This window comes from Chlorocebus sabaeus, chromosome 7 (genome assembly GCF_047675955.1).
Source record: "Chlorocebus sabaeus isolate Y175 chromosome 7, mChlSab1.0.hap1, whole genome shotgun sequence".
NCBI lineage: Eukaryota > Metazoa > Chordata > Mammalia > Primates > Cercopithecidae > Chlorocebus > Chlorocebus sabaeus.
This window is the reverse complement of record NC_132910.1, coordinates 110,028,487-110,049,824: the sequence shown is the minus strand read 5'-3', so window position 1 is coordinate 110,049,824 and position 21,338 is coordinate 110,028,487. Positions and strand designations below refer to the sequence as shown.

At 36.0% G+C, this 21,338-nt stretch overlaps 1 protein-coding gene across 11 annotated transcripts in view; it reads right to left on the bottom strand.

Moving 5' to 3' along the window:
- Window positions 1-21,338, bottom strand: part of RAPGEF2 (Rap guanine nucleotide exchange factor 2) — a 258,238-nt gene that overhangs the window by 123,362 nt on the left and 113,538 nt on the right. The window contains exons 1-2 of one of the 11 annotated variants that reach the window (XM_008000135.3): window positions 8,940-10,332; window positions 7,770-8,061 (exon numbers count right to left, since the gene is read on the bottom strand). The exons of 7 other annotated variants lie outside the window; for them this stretch is intronic. In XM_008000135.3, the coding sequence (XP_007998326.2) occupies window positions 7,770-7,780 (11 nt within the window). In that variant the 5' untranslated portion in view covers window positions 7,781-8,061; window positions 8,940-10,332. Of the gene's footprint in view, window positions 1-7,769; window positions 8,465-8,939; window positions 10,333-21,338 lie in introns of those variants that run through there. 3 more of the 11 variants (XM_073017696.1, XM_008000136.3, XM_073017695.1) reach the window with 3 other exon arrangements.

The window sequence follows — 21,338 nt, the reverse complement described above, 5'->3', positions numbered from 1 at the left end:
TCACACATATATGCCCACAGAAACATACACATTAGAGTACTTTTAAGTGAAAAAATTTGCCAGAAACAACATAATAAATCTATTTTCATGTTACTTCTCATACAATTTAAATGATCTGAATTTTTAAACATTTCTTTTAGCTTACAATTAAATACAACTGAAATTCCATAACTCTTCAATATACACAAAAATTTGAGCTTCTGAATCTACCTATTTGCAATTTAATTTTTTTAAATGAAGCTTACAATTATGCACTACAAATTAATAAATAATCTCAATGTGTGAGTAAAATATCTGGCAGGTTACAGACTTAGACAAGTTTATAAATATACTGGTCTAATGTTTATCCATTTTTAAATGTAACATAGTAAAAAATCATAAATGTTTGTAAAGTATACACTGTTCATATAATACTTGATACAAAAATACATGCTAGAATTGTTTACAAATTTTAGCAACAAAAGGTGTTAATGTTCACATAAATAAACTATATAATTGTTAATTATTTTATATATAAATATAGTACCATCTTCCCCACTCCAGGATTTAGGGTGCAAATCCTCTTACCAATTAGTCATTCATTCAACAGAACTTTATGGCTAGGAAGTCACACTTCAAGTTGCACTAGCACACTATTACTTTGGGGATGAAAAGTTTAAATTTCCTAAAACGTGCTCTACAAAAATATTTCCATGAGAGTTTTTCAGAGAGTCAATTGCACTAGAGCCTGATGAAACTTTTTCAACCACAAAAAGACTCGAGTTCTACAAAGCGTCACAAAGATGTGAACACGAGAAACTGCAGACTCTCCAGCAGATATATTTATTGAAAAAGCTGAATGGAAAAAGCAATGTGCACAGAACACACATTAGCAAGGGAGAATATATTATTTCATTTATTCAACAATCTATTTTTTCAAACACAGCCAGGAATGCAGAAAGGAAGAGCAGCCTCGAAAGAGCCAAAGAGTAGGTCATGAGTGCACACGCTAGGCCTGATGAGTGACAAAGCCTCTGAGCTCTCTCACAGAGACGATGTGCTCTTAGTTCACAAACCAGAAGCTGTAAGGTTGGAAGAAACAGACAAAGCAATGAAAAAAAAAAAAAAAAAAAAAAAAAAAAAAAAAAGTTAGCTAGAAATTAAGTACACAAGTTACTTTTGCTTCTGCTCTCTGATTCTTTGAAACAATAAATACATAAACAAAAGTAAATAAATATGATTATTTACAACATTTTCAAAAATCTTTGGCCAAGTTCTACACAAATAAACTGAAGAAATTCAGCTCTGGAAAATAAGTACAGAGACTTAAAAAAGGCAACAGATGAAGATGTGTAGGAGATAAAGTACCTCATTGACAATATAATGAACAATCCTTTTAAATATTTTAGATTACTGAGTGGAAAAAAATGGTGCAAAATCTTCAGGACTGCAAATAATAAATACACTTTGAGAAAGTAAAACACAAAACCAAAACAGTAAGAATAAAGTACAAGACATTTTATAAAGTGTGAGTGCAGGAAAGCCACAGAGGATCCAGTGCGCACAATGAAATGCTCTACACTGAAAAGGTGATCAAATGCACACAGTATTTAATATTACATTAAACAACAGGTTCTCAGTTTTCAGTTAAAAGTTATTAACAAGGCCGGGCGCGGTGGCTCAAGCCTGTAATCCCAGCACTTTGGGAGGCCGAGACGGGCGGATCACGAGGTCAGGAGATCCAGACCATCCTGGCTAACATGGTGAAACCCCGTCTCTACTAAAAAAATACAAAAAACTAGCCGGGCGAGGTGGCGGGTGCCTGTAGTCCCAGCTACTCGGGAGGCTGAGGCTGGAGAATGGCGTAAACCCGGGAGGCAGAGCTTGCAGTAAGCTGAGATCCAGCCACTGCACTCCAGCCTGAGCGACAGAGCGAGACTCCGTCTCAAAAAAAAAAAAAAAAAAAAAAAAGTTATTAACAAAAACGAAGTCTTTGAATGCATTAGCACAGCAAGATGCTTACACAACAAGTAAAATTATAAACAAAGACAAAACTATGAAATGATAGACACACAAGGAAAGAATCAAAAACAATAATTACAATACATGCCCTTATAGAAAAATCAAATCTATAAAAGGGTATTACCCTGGAAGAGTTTCTAAGGGGAAATACACAGAACTGAAAAATTTTTCACAAAAAATTCAGGGAATCCAAAGGGCTTTCCAAAAGACCAGATGCATAAATTAAGATAACTTTTCATAGGCTGGGCACGGTGGCTCATGCCTGTAATCCCAGCACTTTGGAAAGCCGAGATAGGAAGATCACTTGAGGTTAGGAGTTTGAGACCAGCCTAGCCAACATGGTGAAACCCCGTCTCTACTAAAAATACAAAAGTTAGCTAGGCATAATGGCAGGCACCTGTAATCCTAACTACTCAGGAGGCTGAAGTAGGTGAATCACTTGAACTCAGGAGATGGAGGTTGCAGTGAGTCGAGATTGCACCACTGCACTTCAGCCTGGGTAACAGAGCAAGACTCAGTCTCAAAAATAATAATAATAGGCCGGGAACGGTGGCTCATGCCTATAATTCCAGCACTTTCGGAGGCTGAGGCAGGCAGATCCCCTGAGGTCAGGAAGTCACACTTCAAGTTGCACTTCACACTTCAAGTCACACTTCAAGTCCAATAAATGGCGTGAACCCAGGAGGCAGAGCTTGCAGTAAGCTGAGATCGCACCACTCATTCCAGCCTGGGCAACAGAGCAAGACTCCGTCTCAAAAAAAAAAAAAAAAAAAATTAGCCAGGCATGGTGGCATGCACCTGAAGTCCCAGCTACTCGGGAGGCTGAGGCAGAAGAATCACTTGAACCCGGGAGGCAGAGGTTGCAGTGAGCGAGATCATGCCACTACACTTCAGCCTGCATGATAGAGCAAGATTCCGTCTCAAAATAATAATAATAATAATAATAATAATAATAATAATAATAATAATGATAATAATTCATTAAGTCCTATTACATCAGCTAAAAGCCAATATCCCTTAAGTTTCTAAAATAATCATTTTTAAAAGACTTAGAAATAATTTAGAAACAAATACAATTAAAGAAATTGGGTAACTTAAATGTACACCTATGATCCTTGATCAAAAATCAGGAGCAGGTAAGGATTGCTCTAAACCATGTGACTACATTCTGATCCAAATGTGATTACATCCTGTTCCTTGGTGCCACTGTCAGAAATGGACTCTTAACACTGTCAAATACAGCACTGTTTTTGTTTTTTTTTTAGTAAGTCTTATAATAAACTACATAAGGTGATCTACAGATTCAACATACCCTCTATCAAAATTAGACTAGTCTTTTTTACAGAAATGAAAAAACTGGTCGTAAAATTCATATGGAAATTGGGTGGGCCCTAATTTGCCAAGAAAATCTTGAAAAAGAACAAAGTCAGAGGACTCACACTTCCCAATTTCAAAATTTACTACAAAGCTATAGTAATCAAAACAGTGTGGTACTTAGGCCAAACGGATAGAAGTAGGAGTCCAGAAATCAACTCATACATCAATGGCCAATTGATTTTTTCTGTGTGAGTGTTAAATTAACAGGACGTTTTTTTCCTTGTGTTTTCTTTTTTTTTTTTTTTAATTTTTTATTTCCACAGGTTATTGGGGAACAGGTGGCACTTGGTTATATAAGTTCTTTAGTGGTGATTTGTGAGATTTTGGTGCACCCATCACCCAAGCAGTATACGCTGCACCCAATTTGTAGTCTTTTATCCCTCACCCCCTTCTCACACTTCCCCCCAGTGTCCCCAAAATCCATTGTGTCATTCTTATGCCTCTGTATCCTCATAGATTAGTTCCCACTTATGAGTGAGAACATATGATGTTTGGTTTTCCATTTCTGAGTTACTTCACTCAAAATAATAGTCTCCAGTCTCATCTAGGTTACTGCAAATGATTGACCAGTTGGTTTTTGACAAGGGTGTCATATCTGTTCAATGGGAGGAGAACAGAGTCTTCAACAAATGGTGGTAGGATTATTGGTTTTCACATGAAAAAGAATGAAATTGGACCCCTACTGCACACCACAGACAAAAATTAACTCGAAATGAATCAACAAGCTAAATATAAGAGCCAAAAGTAAACTCTTAGTAAAAGCATAGGATTAAATCCTCATGACCTTGGAGTTGGCAATAGATTCTTAGCTCGGGAAAATAAAAGCATGAGGAGCAGGAGAATAAACACAGATCAACTGAATTTCATCCTAATTAAAAAATGTGCGTCAAAGGGCCTTAACTGAAAAGGCAACCTGCAGAATAAGAAAGTATTTGCAAATCACATATCTGATAAAGATTCAATATTCAAAATACATAAAAAATTCTTAAACAACAAAAAGACAACCCAATGTAAACTTGACAAAGGACTTACATAGGCATTTCTCCAGAGAAGATACACAAAGAGCCGATACACACATGAAAAGGTCCTCAGCATCTTTAGTCATTAGAGAAAAGCAAATCAAAACCACAGTAAGATACCATTTCACACCTGAAGCCACATGCAAATGAGATACCAGGATGGCTACAATTTTTTACTATTTCCCTTTTTTAAGAAAGCAAAAAGACAGAAAAAAAAAGAACGTGGAGGACTTGGAACCCTGTGCATTGCTAGTGGGCATGTAAAATTATACAGCCACTGTGGAAAACAGTTTGGCAATTTCTCAAAAATCTAAACATAGAATTAACATATGACACAGCAATTCTAGCCCTAGATAAATACCAAAAAGAACTGAGAGCAGGGACTCAAACAGATATTTGTATACCAATGCTCACTGCAACATTATTCACAGTAGCCAAAATGTGGAAACAACCCCAGTGTCCAACAATGGATGAACGAATAAACAAGCTGTGGCATACACACACAATGGAATACTATTCAACCATATAAAGGAATGAAGTTCAGATACCTGCTACAACACGGATGAATCTTGAAAACATACACTAAAGACAACAAGCCAGCCACAAAAGTACAAATATATGATTCCACTTACATGAAATATCTAGAATAGGCAAATTCATAGAGACAGAAAGACGATTCAAGGTTGCCAAGGGTTGGAGAAAGTGGTTTGGAAAGCATAATGATTTCAGGGTTTCCATCTGGAGTTACAGAAAAGCTTTAGAAAGAGGTAGCACCACTAGTGACACAACAGTGTGAATGTAATTAATGCCACTGGAACACACACTTAAATGTAACCATATATTTAAAAATAGTTAAAATGACATAGTTTACATATCTTTTTTACCACAATAAAAAAATCTTAGAAAAGAAACTATAGAGAGGATATTTGGGTTTCTTGGCAAAAATCTGGGACTTGAATAAGACAAAGTAGAATCTCTATTTTAACAAACAGCAAATCTTAGGAACAAATGAAGAGTTATATTTGATGATGGACAAACTGGGAACCTGTCTCTTTTATATGATAATTTAACAATGAAGTGACAGACGTTGGGTGAAAGAACTAGTTAGAGATGGGCAGAAGGTAAACAAATACGACTGAAAGACAGGTCGAGTACGCATTATCCAAAATGCTTAGAATCAGAAGTGCTTTGATTTTGGATTATTTTGGATTTGGGAATATTTGCATGTATAGGTGCAGCATCCCTACTCTGGAAATATGAAATCCAGAATGCTCCAATGAGTATTTCCTTTGAGCACCACGTCAGTGCTCAAAAAATTTCAAGTTTTGGAACATTGTGGATTTGAAATTTTTGGATTAAGAATACAACTTAATCTTTATTTTAAATCAAAGTTTAGAAGAGTCATTTATATGAACATTTTTTCACCTAATATTAATCTCATTTTTTTCTTTATCCATGGTCATAGATTTGAGGTTTTTTTCTCTCTCTACAAAACATATATTATTTCTCACATATATATGATTCATGTGAGAAACTTTTGTTTAAATTTAAGATATAAATAATGTATTTGTGAGAATATATTATATACATAACATACAACACATAACAAAATAATATGTGTGAGTAATAATATATATTAACATACAGTCATGCATTGCTTAAGGATGGAGATATGTTCTGGGAAATACGTTGTTTGGCGATTTTACTGTTGTGTGACCATCAAAGAGTATACTTACACAAACCAAGATGGGATAGCCTACTATCAACCTAGGCTAGATGACACAGCCTATTGCTCCTCCGCTACAAACCCATACAGAATGTTACTCTACTGAATATTGTAGGCAATTGTAACACAATGGTATTTGTGTATCTAAACATCTAAACATTGAAAAGGTACAGTAAAAATACCATATTATAATCTTCTGGGATGACCACTGTATATGTGGTCCATTATTGATCAAAACATTATTACACAGTGCACGACTAGATAATATTATTTCTGACATATATATTATTGTGCTATCTATTCCTCTTCCAAATGTTCACTGGACACGTAACAGAATCGATATTACCAATATAAACTCAGTAATCAATACTGAGAGTTTACAAAAAAACTCACTAAATACAGTCCCTCTTCTTAAGTAGTTTATATGCCATGGATGACAAGTACACAAACAGCTATAACCCAATGACAAGTCAAGAAGTGAGTTTCATTGAGAGGTGAATTCTCAATGGCCAGGCTCACTCAGTAGCTAGTTGAGTGAAAAACACAAATCAGCATTTGTAATTCAGAAGGCAATTCAAATTCAGCAAATTACAAATGACCATAAAGAGCTTTAGGGTTACCTCGGCAAAGATCTGTTGTTTACCAAGATAAACAAGATATTTTAAAATTTCAGACTCCTTAATTTTTAAAGATACATGGCTTATCTTTTCTACTTAGAATTAAATATCTTTCAAAAGTTATTTCTGGTCTTCTAGGAGTTTCAGTCTTTGTGTATATATGTGTATTTGTATATAAGACACACTATTAACACACATGTATTAACACATATATGAATAGCTGTCTTTCAAAAACAAGAAAGATGAAGGTTAACAGTTATCAATGACAGTTAGCCTGAATATTTTAAAAACCTGTTCTTTCTAACTAGACACCAACATTTGACAAGAGGTGTCTAGTCAGAGGCCATAAAGTAGGAAAAGTGGGTGGTGGAAGGGAGAAGTATTATGGTATATGTGTTTTAAGAATGCTGATAGTCTTCTCCTTCTATACAGAATGAAAATGTGATCACTATAGTCTATTTTAAAGCTTTCTAAATTGTTCTGTATAAATACACTGTACACCTTGCCTTTCAACAATTCAATCTCATTGTAATTTCAGCATGTCCTTAAAATCTTACATTAAACAATCACAAGATAACAACTAAAAGTGATGTAGGTTCACTTCTGGTAAATCTGTGAGTTCTCTGCCATGTCAAAAAAGAAAAAAAATTAAGCCCACCAGTAAATGATTACTGAAAAGACCACTTGCAGCATATGAAACAGATTATTCCTAAATGCTAGTACTCCCTCAGTATGGCTAATAATGACTGCTCTAAAAACAGTATAACAATTCAGACTTTCATTCCATTAAATTTTTTTGCTGAAGTTTTTATACAAAACAATGTAAAAACTAAAAAGTAAAATTGTTAGCAAAATTGAAACTAAGTTACATACTTTTACAGGTGCAAATGGTATGACTTTGTAATACCAAAAATATGAAGACAAAAAAATTACTAGGTAGTCTTCCATATAATATAAAAAAAGAGAGAAAACTAAACTTTCCTTCAAGACTCCCACACAGCATGAAAGTTTGAGAATGTAAAGTCTTACCTAGTTTTCATAAATACCCATAGGCAATGAAACACCAGACAGGGTGTTGCAGGTGTTGTAAGGTCCAATTGTCCGAAGTTTCTGTGACCACATTTTCCTCTCCCAAGTTGGGTCAAGAGCACTTTCTGCCAGTGTGAGCTTTCCACGAAAGGCAGTCACAGAGCATAGAAGCCTCTTCTATCAGTGTCCCTAATCTTGCCCTTTGTATGGGCCTCCACATTCTTCTTGTACGTCAGAACTACCCAGTGGAATGCAATTCTCGGTATCGGAATGTAAACTTATTCAAGTCAGCCTACACCCAGCAAGGGAATACACAGGAGTCAAACAGATATTACACTGGTGGGCAATCCTAATTTACAAAATGATTAAAAACATAATACTCCAATATATCAATTTTTCACACCCCTGTTTCCAGAAAATGATAGGCAGTTACTAAATTTTAGTTTCTTCCTTAAAAAAGTCTAAGTAACTGACTGGACTGATGTTCCTAAATCAAAACCAATTTATTTGTTTAGGACTTACAAAAAAACAATCACATAACACTGTCTTCAGACAGTAGAGTGGCAATTAAATTAGGGAGGAAAAGCTAACAAGTAACTGCTGATGCCATCAATTCCATTCTCAAAAATTGGTAACATATATAAGAATAAATTTTAATATAAGTATAAAAGGAAAGTGGGTTGAAAGACTTTCCATAAAATACATGTAATATATTCTTAATAAGTTAACTCATTAGTTTAGACCCCAAAAAAGTAACAGCTATGTTAAAAATCACACACACACACCAGATATATATATAAATTACATGTATGTGTGTAAACTGCAAACTGCTTCTAAAGCATGGACTTTAACCGGTTTATATTTCAGAAGTATTGGGAAAACTGAACACACACTATACATCTCTACATTTCTTTCAAGGCTCACTTAGAAACATTCTAACAATCATCACCCTACACAAATTAACAGAAGTTTGTTCCTCTGCAAAGTGGATCTCAACATTTAATCTCTGCTTATAAAAATAGAGTATACAATAAAAATTATTATACAATATGAAGGCCTTATAGCTGTGCTATTCCCCCTGTTCATTCCTCAGTAGTTTGTTGTCTATTTAACAAACACTAAACATACTTAAGCTACTAACATTTTAATTCCTTTAAAAAAAATTCTAACCTGCACTGTCTTCAGTATATTTGAAGTACCACTAACAGCAATAGTGCTGTCATCTTCTATAGGAGCTCTTTTCTCTGCAGCACTGAGCACTCCCCATTTCCTTGTGTGTTTTCTCCCAGTGAGTCCATGCGCGCGGCGTAGCTTGTACAGAGGCCAACATTCCATCTGACGGCTAATTTCCTGCTTCGATGACCCACCCACCTCTCCTGGCTGCAGCTATGTGTTTCGCATGTTGTATGGGTACTCTTTTTGCATACCAGCCTCATGACCTCAGCGGCTGCCTGACAGACACTCTTTATCAATTTCTATTAATTCATTATCTACTCTCTTGTAAGTGAAGGGCAAGTAGGGAAATCTGCAATGTCTGCTCTCCTCAGTCTTCAAGGTCAAATGCTTCGTGCTGGCAATACAATTTTGTTATTAAAATTTACCCAAGCTGTGCTACAAACTAGTTGCTCTCCGCCAAAGAGATGCTGAACTGTATACCTGGCCTGGGGGATTATCATGGAAAAGACTAGAATAAATTTAAATCAAACAGCACAGGAAAAGTTAAAAGAGGCAGATTTGCTCTCGTTTTTCCCTTCAAGAGAAAAAAAGGTGGCCCTTACCTCAGCTGTATTGGGGTGAAGAGAGCAAGCAGTTTTTCTCTCTTGCCACAATCTAAACCAGCAAAGATCAGTGGTGTGATGACTACACTTTGGTAGTGTCTATGTCCTCGTGACCAAACTGCTAGAGAACAGCTCAGCTAAATTAATCTGCTGCTATCAGTCTACACAGTGGCACAAACAGGTCTCTGCTGATCACAGTGCTTTGTACACAGATGGCAGCTGATCAGCTTGTATAAAAGTTATGGTCCATAACAGCTTTTCGTTTCAGCATGTAGACACACGCCCATCCAATATACTTTTGTTAAATGTTCACCATTTCAGTGTGCAAAGCTGGCCGTGTATGAGTTGTATAGACAAGGAAGCTTAGCTCTAATATCTCATTTTCAAATGGCCTTATTTTTTATAAAATTCATTCAAGAAGTAAAATAAACAATTACATTAAGAAATAACCAAACAGATCTATGTACCATATTAATGAGAAAAATGGCAGATGAATATAATGAATGATTCAGATTGGCCCTAAGCAAGTAAGAACTTGATTTCAAGAATCACAACTAAACATGTGCTATTCTTTAAAGCTCTATGTTAATGGCATCAAAACCTAGCCACTAACCTGCTCAAAAATTGGCACATACCATAAGAGAAGTTGAAATGGTAAGTATGTCTTTGTAAGATTGAACCTCAACAAAAATTCAGGTCACTTGAAAAATACTGTATTCATAATTCTTGGAAGTTAAAATAAGACATGTCCAAGAAAGGAAAAGCATAAACTCATACACATATATAATCTTTTACAAAGATATCAAGTAATAAAATGGCAACTGATTTAATTCATCTGAATTAAATGTGGACTTTTCTAATGAGCCTGTACTTGTTTTGTAAGTGAAAGACTGTTCTACCAATAACTAACACTGGCAATATTGCTTAACCTTTGTTTCAGAGCTTCCCCCTTATAGACTGAAGTGGTAAAAACCTATTACTTATAATCAAAATATAAAATACTTAGGAATAAATACAATGAAGAATGTGTATGATCTGTATACTAAAAACTACCAAAGGGAACTTAACCTTGCAAAGGGCAATTCTAGAAAACTTAAATGGAGAGAGTTCACGGTTTGGAAAGCTCAATATTGATAAGATAGTAATCTTTCCCAAGCTGATCTACAGACTCAGTGCAATTCCAACCAAATCCTAACGAACATTTTTTTGGCACTGATAACCTGGTTTAAAATTTATATAAAAAGGCAAGGACAGAATAAAAACAAGCAAGAACAAAGTCAGGGATTTACGCTATATGACTTCAAAAGTGACTATAAAGTTACACAAATGAAGACAGTGTGGTAAACTGACATGTAAAGCAATGGAACAGAGGAGAGATTCCAGAGATAGATCTAAACAAATATTTCATAGTTAAATAATTTATTTTTACAATTAATTGATTTTAAACAAACATGCCAAGGCAATTCTATAGATTAAAAATATTCTTTTCAATGAAGTCTTCTAGAACAACTGAATACCTGTATGAAGAAATGTAAATCTCAACCCTTACCTCACACCACACACAAAAATTAAATCAAAATAGATCTCAGACCTAAATGGAAGAAGTAAAACTATTACATTTCTAGAAGAAAAACTGAGGAAACCTTTATGACATGAGGTTAAGAAAAGATTTCTTAACGAGGACACTAAAAGTACAAAGTATTAAAAAAACAGGTTGACCACATGGACTTCATTAAGATTAAAAGCCTTAGCTTTCAAAAACACAGAGTTTTTATTTTTTTTTTTTTTAAGGTGCATGTTAGATTAGGAGGAAATTTTTGCAAAATATAGCCAACAAAATAATTGTATCCAAAACACATAAAGATTGCTTACACAACTCAAAAATAAGACAAACAATCCAATTTTTTTAAAACAGCAAAAGAGGTGAACTGACACTTTGCCAAGATATAGAAATGGCCAACAAACACATGAAAAAATTATCAACATTAATCTTCAGAGAAATGCAAAATAAAAACCACAGTAAGAATACTGCCACATATCTACTAGAACAGCTAAGATGAAAAAGACTGACAATACCAAGCGTTGACGAGGATGTGAGGCAAACAGAAATCTCATAAACTGCTAGTGTGCATAAAAAATGTTATAGCCACTGTGGAATACAGTGTGGGAGTTCCTTATACAGTTAAATACACATTTACTATGTTATCCATCAATTTCACCCCAGGTACCTTTCCAAGACATTAAGGAAAGCATACCACCCACCCACACAGATATTTGTGAATTCTCATAGAAGCCAAAATACGAAAGCAACTCAATCATTTTCAAATTAATGTTTTGTGAAAGATTAATACTGCCTCATTTACAAAATTCGGTAACTTTATAAACCTGGCATTCACTTTATGTAAGGATTGACAATATATTGCATGGCTTGCTAAAATAAACCATGAGACATCTCTGCACTGGGTTGGGCAGTACAGCAAAATTTTAAAGTTTTCAAATTCTGTTCCTGTTTGTTACTTTCTGACATAGCTGTAAGTACTCTTCTTTTCCTTCGGCATTCTTTCTATTTACCCAACCTCCACCTACCCTACCCTGTATCTACAATCTTTCTCAGGAACCCAGGTTATCTCTTTAAATCCCCTGTAGCTCCCATCTATTTGTCAATGCATTAATTAAACATGCCTAAAATCAAGTATCTTCATTTCAACTCTGATACCCACCTACCTCATTCCCTCCAGATTTGGTTATAGCTGTCAAAGTAATTGCTCTATAGACATCCAAATTCAAAGAACAGAAGCCATTTTTTACTTTTTTTCTTCCCTTGTCTGTAACCTTCGGTCACTAAATTCCACCAATTAGCCCTTTTAAATTATTTTCCATCAACTTCTTTTTCCATGGAAATACTATTCAGGCCCTTAGCTTTGGCACACAGAGACCATTAAGATAAGGTTCCTGTCTCTGGTTTCAACTTTACCAGATCTTCCAGGGATTCTCTTCTTCTACTGATCTACCTTTAAAACAATTACACATCGATTTTAAAGTTATTCACCTACAGCCTCTCTGTTCGAATCTGATTAACCACCTGCTGGTATGCTTTTAAAACAAGAGAGTCCAAGGTCCAACCCAGATGTGGCAAACCAAAATCTCTAGGGCGTGGGACTCAGCATTTTGCCCATCCTAAGCCAGGCAAATCTAATAACTGCCTGGTTTGAAAACCTCTACCTTGGGCAATTACTTTGAAAGTCTTGCCCCATGTCATCTTCAAACCATCATTACTGCCAAACACAAGGACTCTAAAGTCTTTTCTATATACTGTCCCACAAGCACGTTTTTAGAAAAATTAAAATTCATGCTTCTTGGGCTTGAATGGTAATCAAGCAGCTCTTCTCTACTATATTTGAAAGACTAAAATTACTTTATGTTCCAACATAGATAATCAATGAAAAAAAATCTGTTTCAGTCACAGTGATGCTTTCAAACACAAAATTTCCTATACATAAGAGATTTTAGAAGTTTACTTAAATGGGGCCAGACATGGTAGTTCACACCTGCAATCCCAGCACTTTGGGAGGCCAAGGCAGGTGGACCACTTCAGGCCAGGACTTCAAGACCAGCCTGGCCAACATGGCAAAACCCCATCTTTACAAAAAATACAAAAATTAGCCGGGAGTGGTGGCACATGACTGTAATTCCAGCTACTCAGGAGGCTGAGGCACAAGAATCACTTGAGATGGAGAGGCAGAGGTTGCAGTGAGAAAAGATCGCACCATTGCACTCCAGCCTGGGTGGCAGAGCGAGACTCTGTGTAAAAAAAAAAAAAAATCACTTAAATGGGATAATGGCTATAAAACCTGGAATACCTTATTCAAAGCCAATTCCTTAGTTTGTGTTCCCAAAATTATGTAAGTTAAAATTCAAGATAAGGTGAAAAGAGGTAAACGGAAATGGTCTCATGATTCTGAGTAATAACTAAATTATTATCCTGGACTAGCTCCATCATGGCAAGAAAAGAGGGAAACATATATGTCTCCGATACATACACGCTAGAATATATATACGTTCATCCTAAAATATATCTGATTTAGCCTAATGAAATGGAATTTCTCAACTTGAGGTTTTTCTATGTGTAAAACTGAATTAAGTCTGCCTAATGACTATTTTCTAAATTCACCCTAATGAACCATAAAATAATAATAATAAAACACAAGAATGTGTTTGACAAATTTTAAATTGCCCTCATTTTTAAAACTATCCGAAAATGTTTAATACCAAAGTTATCTCAAGGAAATTACACTTACATTCTAAGCAATTTCTAGTTATAAAACACGAAAAGGTAAGCCATCAATTAAAGATAAAGTTAAGATTATCTTGAAATATCTGACTCAAAAAAAGTAGATAAAAGTAGAACCAAGAAAATAATGATTTAATGTTTGTGTAGCTCTCTAAATACATGAACAGTCAATAGCAGAAATTCTATTTTCTATTTAATAGCAAAAATATGTAACCCCTATAAAGCCATAAGAAACATCTAAGACAATAATTTAAATATTTTGGACTCACAATTCAAAATACTAATTGGTAATAAAAAATAACTGCAGATCCTTTTAAAAACCATATGACATTTAAATTCTTACATTTAAAAAAGCAATAATATAAATATCTAAGCTACAGTCCTTCACTTTATTATTTCAACAAGTACTGTCAAAAAATTTATAATACATGGAAAAAATTAAGTGGGTGCCTAATACAGAATAAAGTCATCTTCTTTAACATTTCAAAATATGATTTTGTTGTCTTCTATATATATATATACACACACATACACACACATATTCAACTCATAATAAGGTCCCTGAACTATGATTAATTTGACATTTTTATCTTAATAATGACATTCCAATTTCCCAGAGTACAATATGCATCACATCTCAATCCTTCTTTTAACTATATTATTACTCTTATTATTTTCTGTTAGTGACCCCAATACAGAGAGTACACTTTCTTAAACAAAAACAAATTTAGCTGCTCTATTATTTTAAGATACACCCTGAATTCACACAAGTGAAACAGTAACTCACACATCCTTTTGTCCCTTCTCCAAAAACAACCGGAGCACAGACAAGAGTTAGGAGTTCCTGAGCACTTAGCAATGGGTAACCAACCGAAACATCTTCTAGAGAAAAACAATACTGTGTTTCATTGACACAAACATCAGACTCTAAAATCTTTATGAAATATAGTATTATTTATTTCTTCAAGAGAAATATAAACATCACTGCAAACAGGACTTCTGGGATGAACTATCACACACCCATTTATAGCAAGGATCACAAACAATGCCCTAACTGAAGACTTTTAAGCATCAGGTGACCTGTGGAACTCCATCAACTATACACACAAAAAATATCACAGTCCTTCTCTTTACGGCTACTTACTGTGTTAAGACACTACCAATCCCAGTACTCCAAAGGCCACAGAAGCCTGCATAAACGTACAGCACATCTGCGATGTTGTAGTTATAGCAACCAAATTCCCAACTTGATGCAGCAATTGAACCCTCTCCCTCTAGAGAACAGTTTTGCTCTGTGCATCAGGTATCACATTGGAATATGATGTACAACAGGAAAGAGGGTTCTAAATAATGCTAAAAATCATGTTAGTGTTCCAGGATGAAGATACTTCATACTGAAGCAGAAAGTATGACGAACACCCGAAGGGGGAATATTTTAATATATACCACTGTGACTATTTACATATTTCACTTTACTCCTTTAGAGACCTACCTTATTTTACATTTAAAATAGAATATACTTACATCTAGTGTAACTAAAGTTTCCCTTCAATATCATCAACTCTAGTTGAACCAAGTTGACATTTGTTTCATCATTTTCTTTGCCTTATTTGGAATTCTCTCCCAGCACTTCCTTAAAACCTTTAATATAAGCCTTTGCCTTATATATGTCATAGGAATACCAGGACTTGAGTAAACTTTCAGTAGGACAAATAGGAATTACAGATAATGCAAAAAAGCTAAAGGAGCGTGGCTAAGCTGATGTAGAATGTGAGCACAGGCAATTAATGCACTCCAAGAGTGAGGGGGAAAACTGAAGAGCAGGTGTAACAGAGACCGAGGCTTCCCTGCTCCAATATCCATTTTCCTCTTTCTCCTTAGAAGGATATTTTTATATTATTTTTAGCAGGGCGCATCACGTTGCAGAATAAAAGACTACATGTCCCAGGATCCTGGGTGGCCTGAAGCAGCCACATGACTACATTCTGGACAATGAGATATAAATAGAAATGACGTTTCAAGGAATCTGTCTTGGATGGAAAAGGTAACTTTTCTGCTCTATTGCCTTTCCTCCTGCTTCTAGCTTTTAATACAGACATGATGGCCGGAGTTCGGCAGACATGATGGCTGGGGTTCGGCAAACATCTGTGCTACCAACTGACCCTGAAAATACAAGCCACATGCTAGCACAAGTAGAGAAGAAGGGTGGAAGCCTATAACCTTTCACCTTTGGAGTCACCACCAAACCATCCTGGACCATCCACTCCCAGGGTCCTTTTCTGTGAGAGAAAAATTGGGTCCTACTGTATTGTTGCAATTGGTTTTTGCAACCAAAACTAATTACAACTAACACAGTAAGAAAACCAACATCCAGCAAACACCATTTGCCTTTTTTCCTCTTCTACACCCCTGCAAAGATCGAACAATATCAATTTATCATATGGTTTCCCCAGACTCCTCCTCCATTACCTTGCAACCTCATTCTTTTCCCTGGTTTTCTCATCTATAGATACCAACCTGACATTAAATAAATTGTAGGCTACTGAAAAGTTATTTCTAAAAGGGAATATGTTATCATAATATTGTCAAACTTTATAAGTGATTTTTTTAAAGGGCAAGTTAAAAATATAATCCTGACCCAACAGAATTCAGCAAACATTTATTAAACGCCTGCTGTGTCCTAGGCACTGGGGAAGCAAAGATGAGTAACAGAGCCCACACCTTTGAAAGTATCACAGTTTAGAATGATATGCAATGATTGATCCTGACAGGAACACAAGGGTAGACTTCCTAAAGAAATTCACAGGGTAGGGGGAAGGTGCTAACAATGTGGTGGATATCCCAGACAGACACAACAGCTTAGACAAAAGTATGTCCGACCACAGAGATCAGTAACTGTAGAGCACGTTGGAAGCACCACAAGCTGGAAGCATTTTGAGCTGCCCTATATGTCTCATCAAGGGAGTGTGGATTTATGTTTGGCAGCAGGAAATCACGGAATTCCCAAATCTACCAACTGACCTACATCTCTTATCCTAAGTTTATAAAAGAGCATGAAGTGCTTTCATGCTCTCAAAAGCTAACACCTCCCCCACCCCATCCCACCGCACTGTGGGAATTTCATCCACTTCTGCAAGTACCTCCCCTCTTTCCTTTATCACCTTTGTACCTCTCTCAACTGGATCATTTCCATCAACACACAAACACATGCTAGCATCTCCTAATTTTGAAGAGACAAACCCCTCTTGACTTTACAACTCCTAGTCACCACCCCATTTTCCCGCTCTACTTCACTATGAAATTTCTTGATATGATGAAATTTTCTGTTTCACCAATTCTTCTCTCCCCATTGTCTCCCTAACCAGCTCCACCACTCCACTAACACGAGTCCTGTTAGGTCACAGGACTCCCATGTTGCTAAATCCAAAGGTATGTCTCCCATTATTGAATGTCCCTGCAGCACTAGACAAAGTGACCCTTCTCCCTTCTCAAAACACTTTTTAATCTCTTGGCTTTGATAGCACATGAGGAGGATCTCTCCTTTAGTTCAGCACCACATTCTAAGCAAGCATGTAAGAAGCAATAAATATTTGTAGGATGAATAAGATAGAAGTATACGCATATCAAACATTGCAGGTGAGTTTAGGTCAAAAGTCAAGACAAAAGAGCTCATTAGTACTGATTAAGCACAAAGGTAAGAAATCTCTTGAAAAGACATGACTAATAACCTGGACTAATGTCTGATTTTAGAAATCAGTTCTGGTCACTTTTGCTCGTAACTTTTGATAATCCTTTTGGTAAACAATTCTTCAAAGATAAAGTTGTTGGGACACTACCCCTTGTAGTGATTAGGTTTTGCACATTAATATCTTAAAAAGAACAATACATATACTGCTCATTCTTGATAAACTACCTACTTAATAATTACCTAATAGGTTAATGCTTTGTAAAACTAATACAGGTATGTCAGTTTTTTACACCTGTTGTTGGATTAGGTGCAGGGTAAATAAGTACAGAAGACTAAGGGAACAGAGTCAAGTCCTAGAGGATGAATTGATACACATACACACAAACAAATATATATTTATGCACATGTGTATATTTTAACTCAACTGTAGATTCAGTTATATATATATGCATAGATCAAATTGAATATTTTTAGGTTAAAATGGATGGCTCCCTGCCTAACCTAGTACTTTTATTAACTGACCAACTACAGGGCCCAATCACCTGCTTCTGCAAAAATAACATGATAATGAGTTGTACAAGATGAATCCTAAGATAAGCAGTTCTTACACACTTAGTAACCCTTACTAATTCTTAGGCCATTCCAAATATGAATTAAATAAAGTCTTATGGTTTTCCTTTTCAAGAAAACAACTTCTTTTTTTTTTTTTTAGATGGAGTCTCACTCTGTTGCCCAGACTGGAGTGTGGTGGCGTGATCTCGGCTCACTACAACCTCTGCCACCCACGTTCAAGCAATTCTCGTGCCTCGTCCTACCGAGTACCTGGGACTACAGGCTTGTGCCACCACGCCTGACTAATTTTTTTTGTATTTTTGGTAAAGATGGGGTTTTCACCATGTTGGCCAGGCTGTTCTTGAACTCCTGACCTCAGGTCATCTGCCTGCCTCAGCCTCCCAAAGTGCTGGGATTACAGGCATGAGGCACTGCGCCCGGCCAACAACTTCTAATAATGTTCTCTATAAAGAAAACATCTAAAAAGCTTATGTATTGCCTCATTTAATCCTATTATAAGTTAGTGATATTTTCCCATGGTAGGAGGAAAGGGTATATAAGACCAGTATATTACTGGTAAAACTTGTATTACTTAAAAAGTTTTAACATGATTTGTAGTTTTTCCTTTTTCCCCTCCATTCCTTCTCCAATCACCACACTCCTATCATGCTTAATCTGCACTCCAGCTGTGATTTTTGCCAATACCTGAAAGTAAATCTTACGTGAATATACAACTTCCAGAACTCCATCCCTCACTTATCTTTATGCCTTTTGGATATGTTTAATGTCCAATAAAGTTACCCTTCTGTAACATAATTCACTAGTGAGTTATTTTTAAAATGCCATACTCCTTAAGGTATCTTCAATAAGTTATTGTATGACTTAAAACAAATGTGTACTCTTTCAAGAATATGATTTTCTAGTCCTATATAGCTCTTTACATGAAATACGAAACACTTAAATTTGTCTTCACATACAGGTGGCAAAAAACATATGAAAAAATGCTCAACATCAATAATTATGAGAGAAATGCAAATCAAAGCCACACTGAGATACCATCTCACACCAGTCAGAATGGCTATATTAAAACGTCAAAAAACAACAGATGCTGGCCAGGCTGTGGAGAAAAGCAAACGCTTATACACTATTGGTGGGAATGTAAATTAGTTCAGACATTATGGAGAACAGGTTGGAGATTTCTCAAAGAAATAAAAATAGAACTGCCATTTGACCCAGCCATCCCATTACTGGGTATATAGTCAAAGGAAAAGAAATCATTCTACCAAAAAGAAACCTGCCCTTGCACATTCATCTCAGCAATATTCACAATAGCAAAGACATGGAATCAACCTAGGTGCCCATCCGTGGTGGACTGGATAGACAACGTGGTACACATACACCATGGAATGCTACACAGCCATAAAAAAGAATGGAATCATGTCCTCTGCAGCAACATAAATGGAGCTGGAGGCTGCAACACAGAACCAGAAAACCAAATATCACATGCTCTCCCTTATAAGTGGGAGCTAAACATTAGCTACTCATGGACATAAACATGGCAACAACAAACAGTGGGGAGTACAAGAGTGAGGAGGAAGGAAGGGGGCAAGAATCGAAAAGCTACCTATTGCATACTTTGCTCACTATCTGGGTGATGGGTTCAATCAAACCCAAACCTCAGCATCACACAATATACCATTGTAAAAAAAACCTGCACAAGTACTCCCTGAATCTGAAATCAAAGTCAAAATTAAAATAAATAATCCCACTTGAAAACAAATAAATAAATTTGTCTTCATTCTCTGCCACATATAGAACTACTCATCCATTGTTTTACCTCCTCCCATTACTAAAAAAAACCTTACAAGGTCTCAGAACAATCACTTAACTTATCATGCAGCACCGGCAAGCAGAAAGTAGGCCTGCGATTTTTAAACTCAAGTAGCTCACTGTTCGTCATGTGAATCATAATGAGAATAGTATTTCAGCCTCTCCAAACTGATTAGTTAAATGTTCTGTTTCTCCATTTATTCTCATTATAGCTGCCAGCTCTGATTTAAAATGTGATTATTAAGAGTACCACAGCACAGTTTTAATTTTTAAATTATGGATACAGTTGGTATCAATGAAAGAGAAGCACTAATTGTAAATGGACACAGTCAATGTGGTGCAAATACATGATATGCACATTTCTTTCAACCTTCTGCCAATGTTACTTGAGACCTAATTTACCAACAGTCCCGGCTTTCCAACCAAGTTATACAGCTTTGTAAAGTAGAGCTCTCATCAATGCCACTATTACCAATGCTTCTGTAACTATTTCACTCCCTAAACTGCACTTGCATTCTAGATAAATTGATCTCAATCTTTTGCCCTCACTCAAGCTGTTGGTTATGTTTGAATCATCCTCACTCAATCCTATCTCTGCGCCATCACTTATGTTCTTTACCATGTCCACATTTTCTTCCTGACCACTTTCCAACAATCTAAATTATAAACCCAACTCAAAAATATCCCCTTAAGAGCCACCCTTGAGGACCTTCCACATACATTAAAATATCCCTCTCTTTGAAATGATTTTGCATTTTGTATGGTCTTTGCCACGTCAATTTACACTGTACTACGTACTTGTTCAATGATACCCAGGGAACTTTTTCTACTTCCCATGCAACTGCCTCATTGCCCCAAGCAGACACTTAAGTTACATGACGGCAGGGGTAGATCATCTTGCTTCTTTTGAATACTCTAGGACTCACTGTAGAGACCAAGTTTCAATTAATGTTTGAAAAAACACTGAAACCTATAAAATGAGGAGAATAATCCATAGATAAGCATGGAAAGGGCCCATGAAGCAAACCTCAATTTTGATGGCACTTCACTGCACAGCAGTTCCCACTGCCAGTACATTTTCAGTTATAGATAAAATTTCTTAACGCACTTGTAGTATAGATTATTTTGCCTACTAAGTCTGCTGCCCAAATAACCTGGTAAATCAAACCCTAGAGTCCATGCATCAGAAGCCACCACTCTCTGTATAGTCTTTGTCCTAATCTCTCTGGTTTCCAGCCTTAATTACCATCCTCCTATTGGCATCTTCAAAGTTCCTAGACTAATAACTACCCTGGGATTAATTTCCCTTCAACCTTACAGTCCCTACCTGGCCAACACATAAAAGAAAGTGAAGAGATTCCTCTCCAAATGCTCTATATAAAAGATATAAAAAGTTTTAAACTATCAGAGCAATAAAGATGCTGTTTATG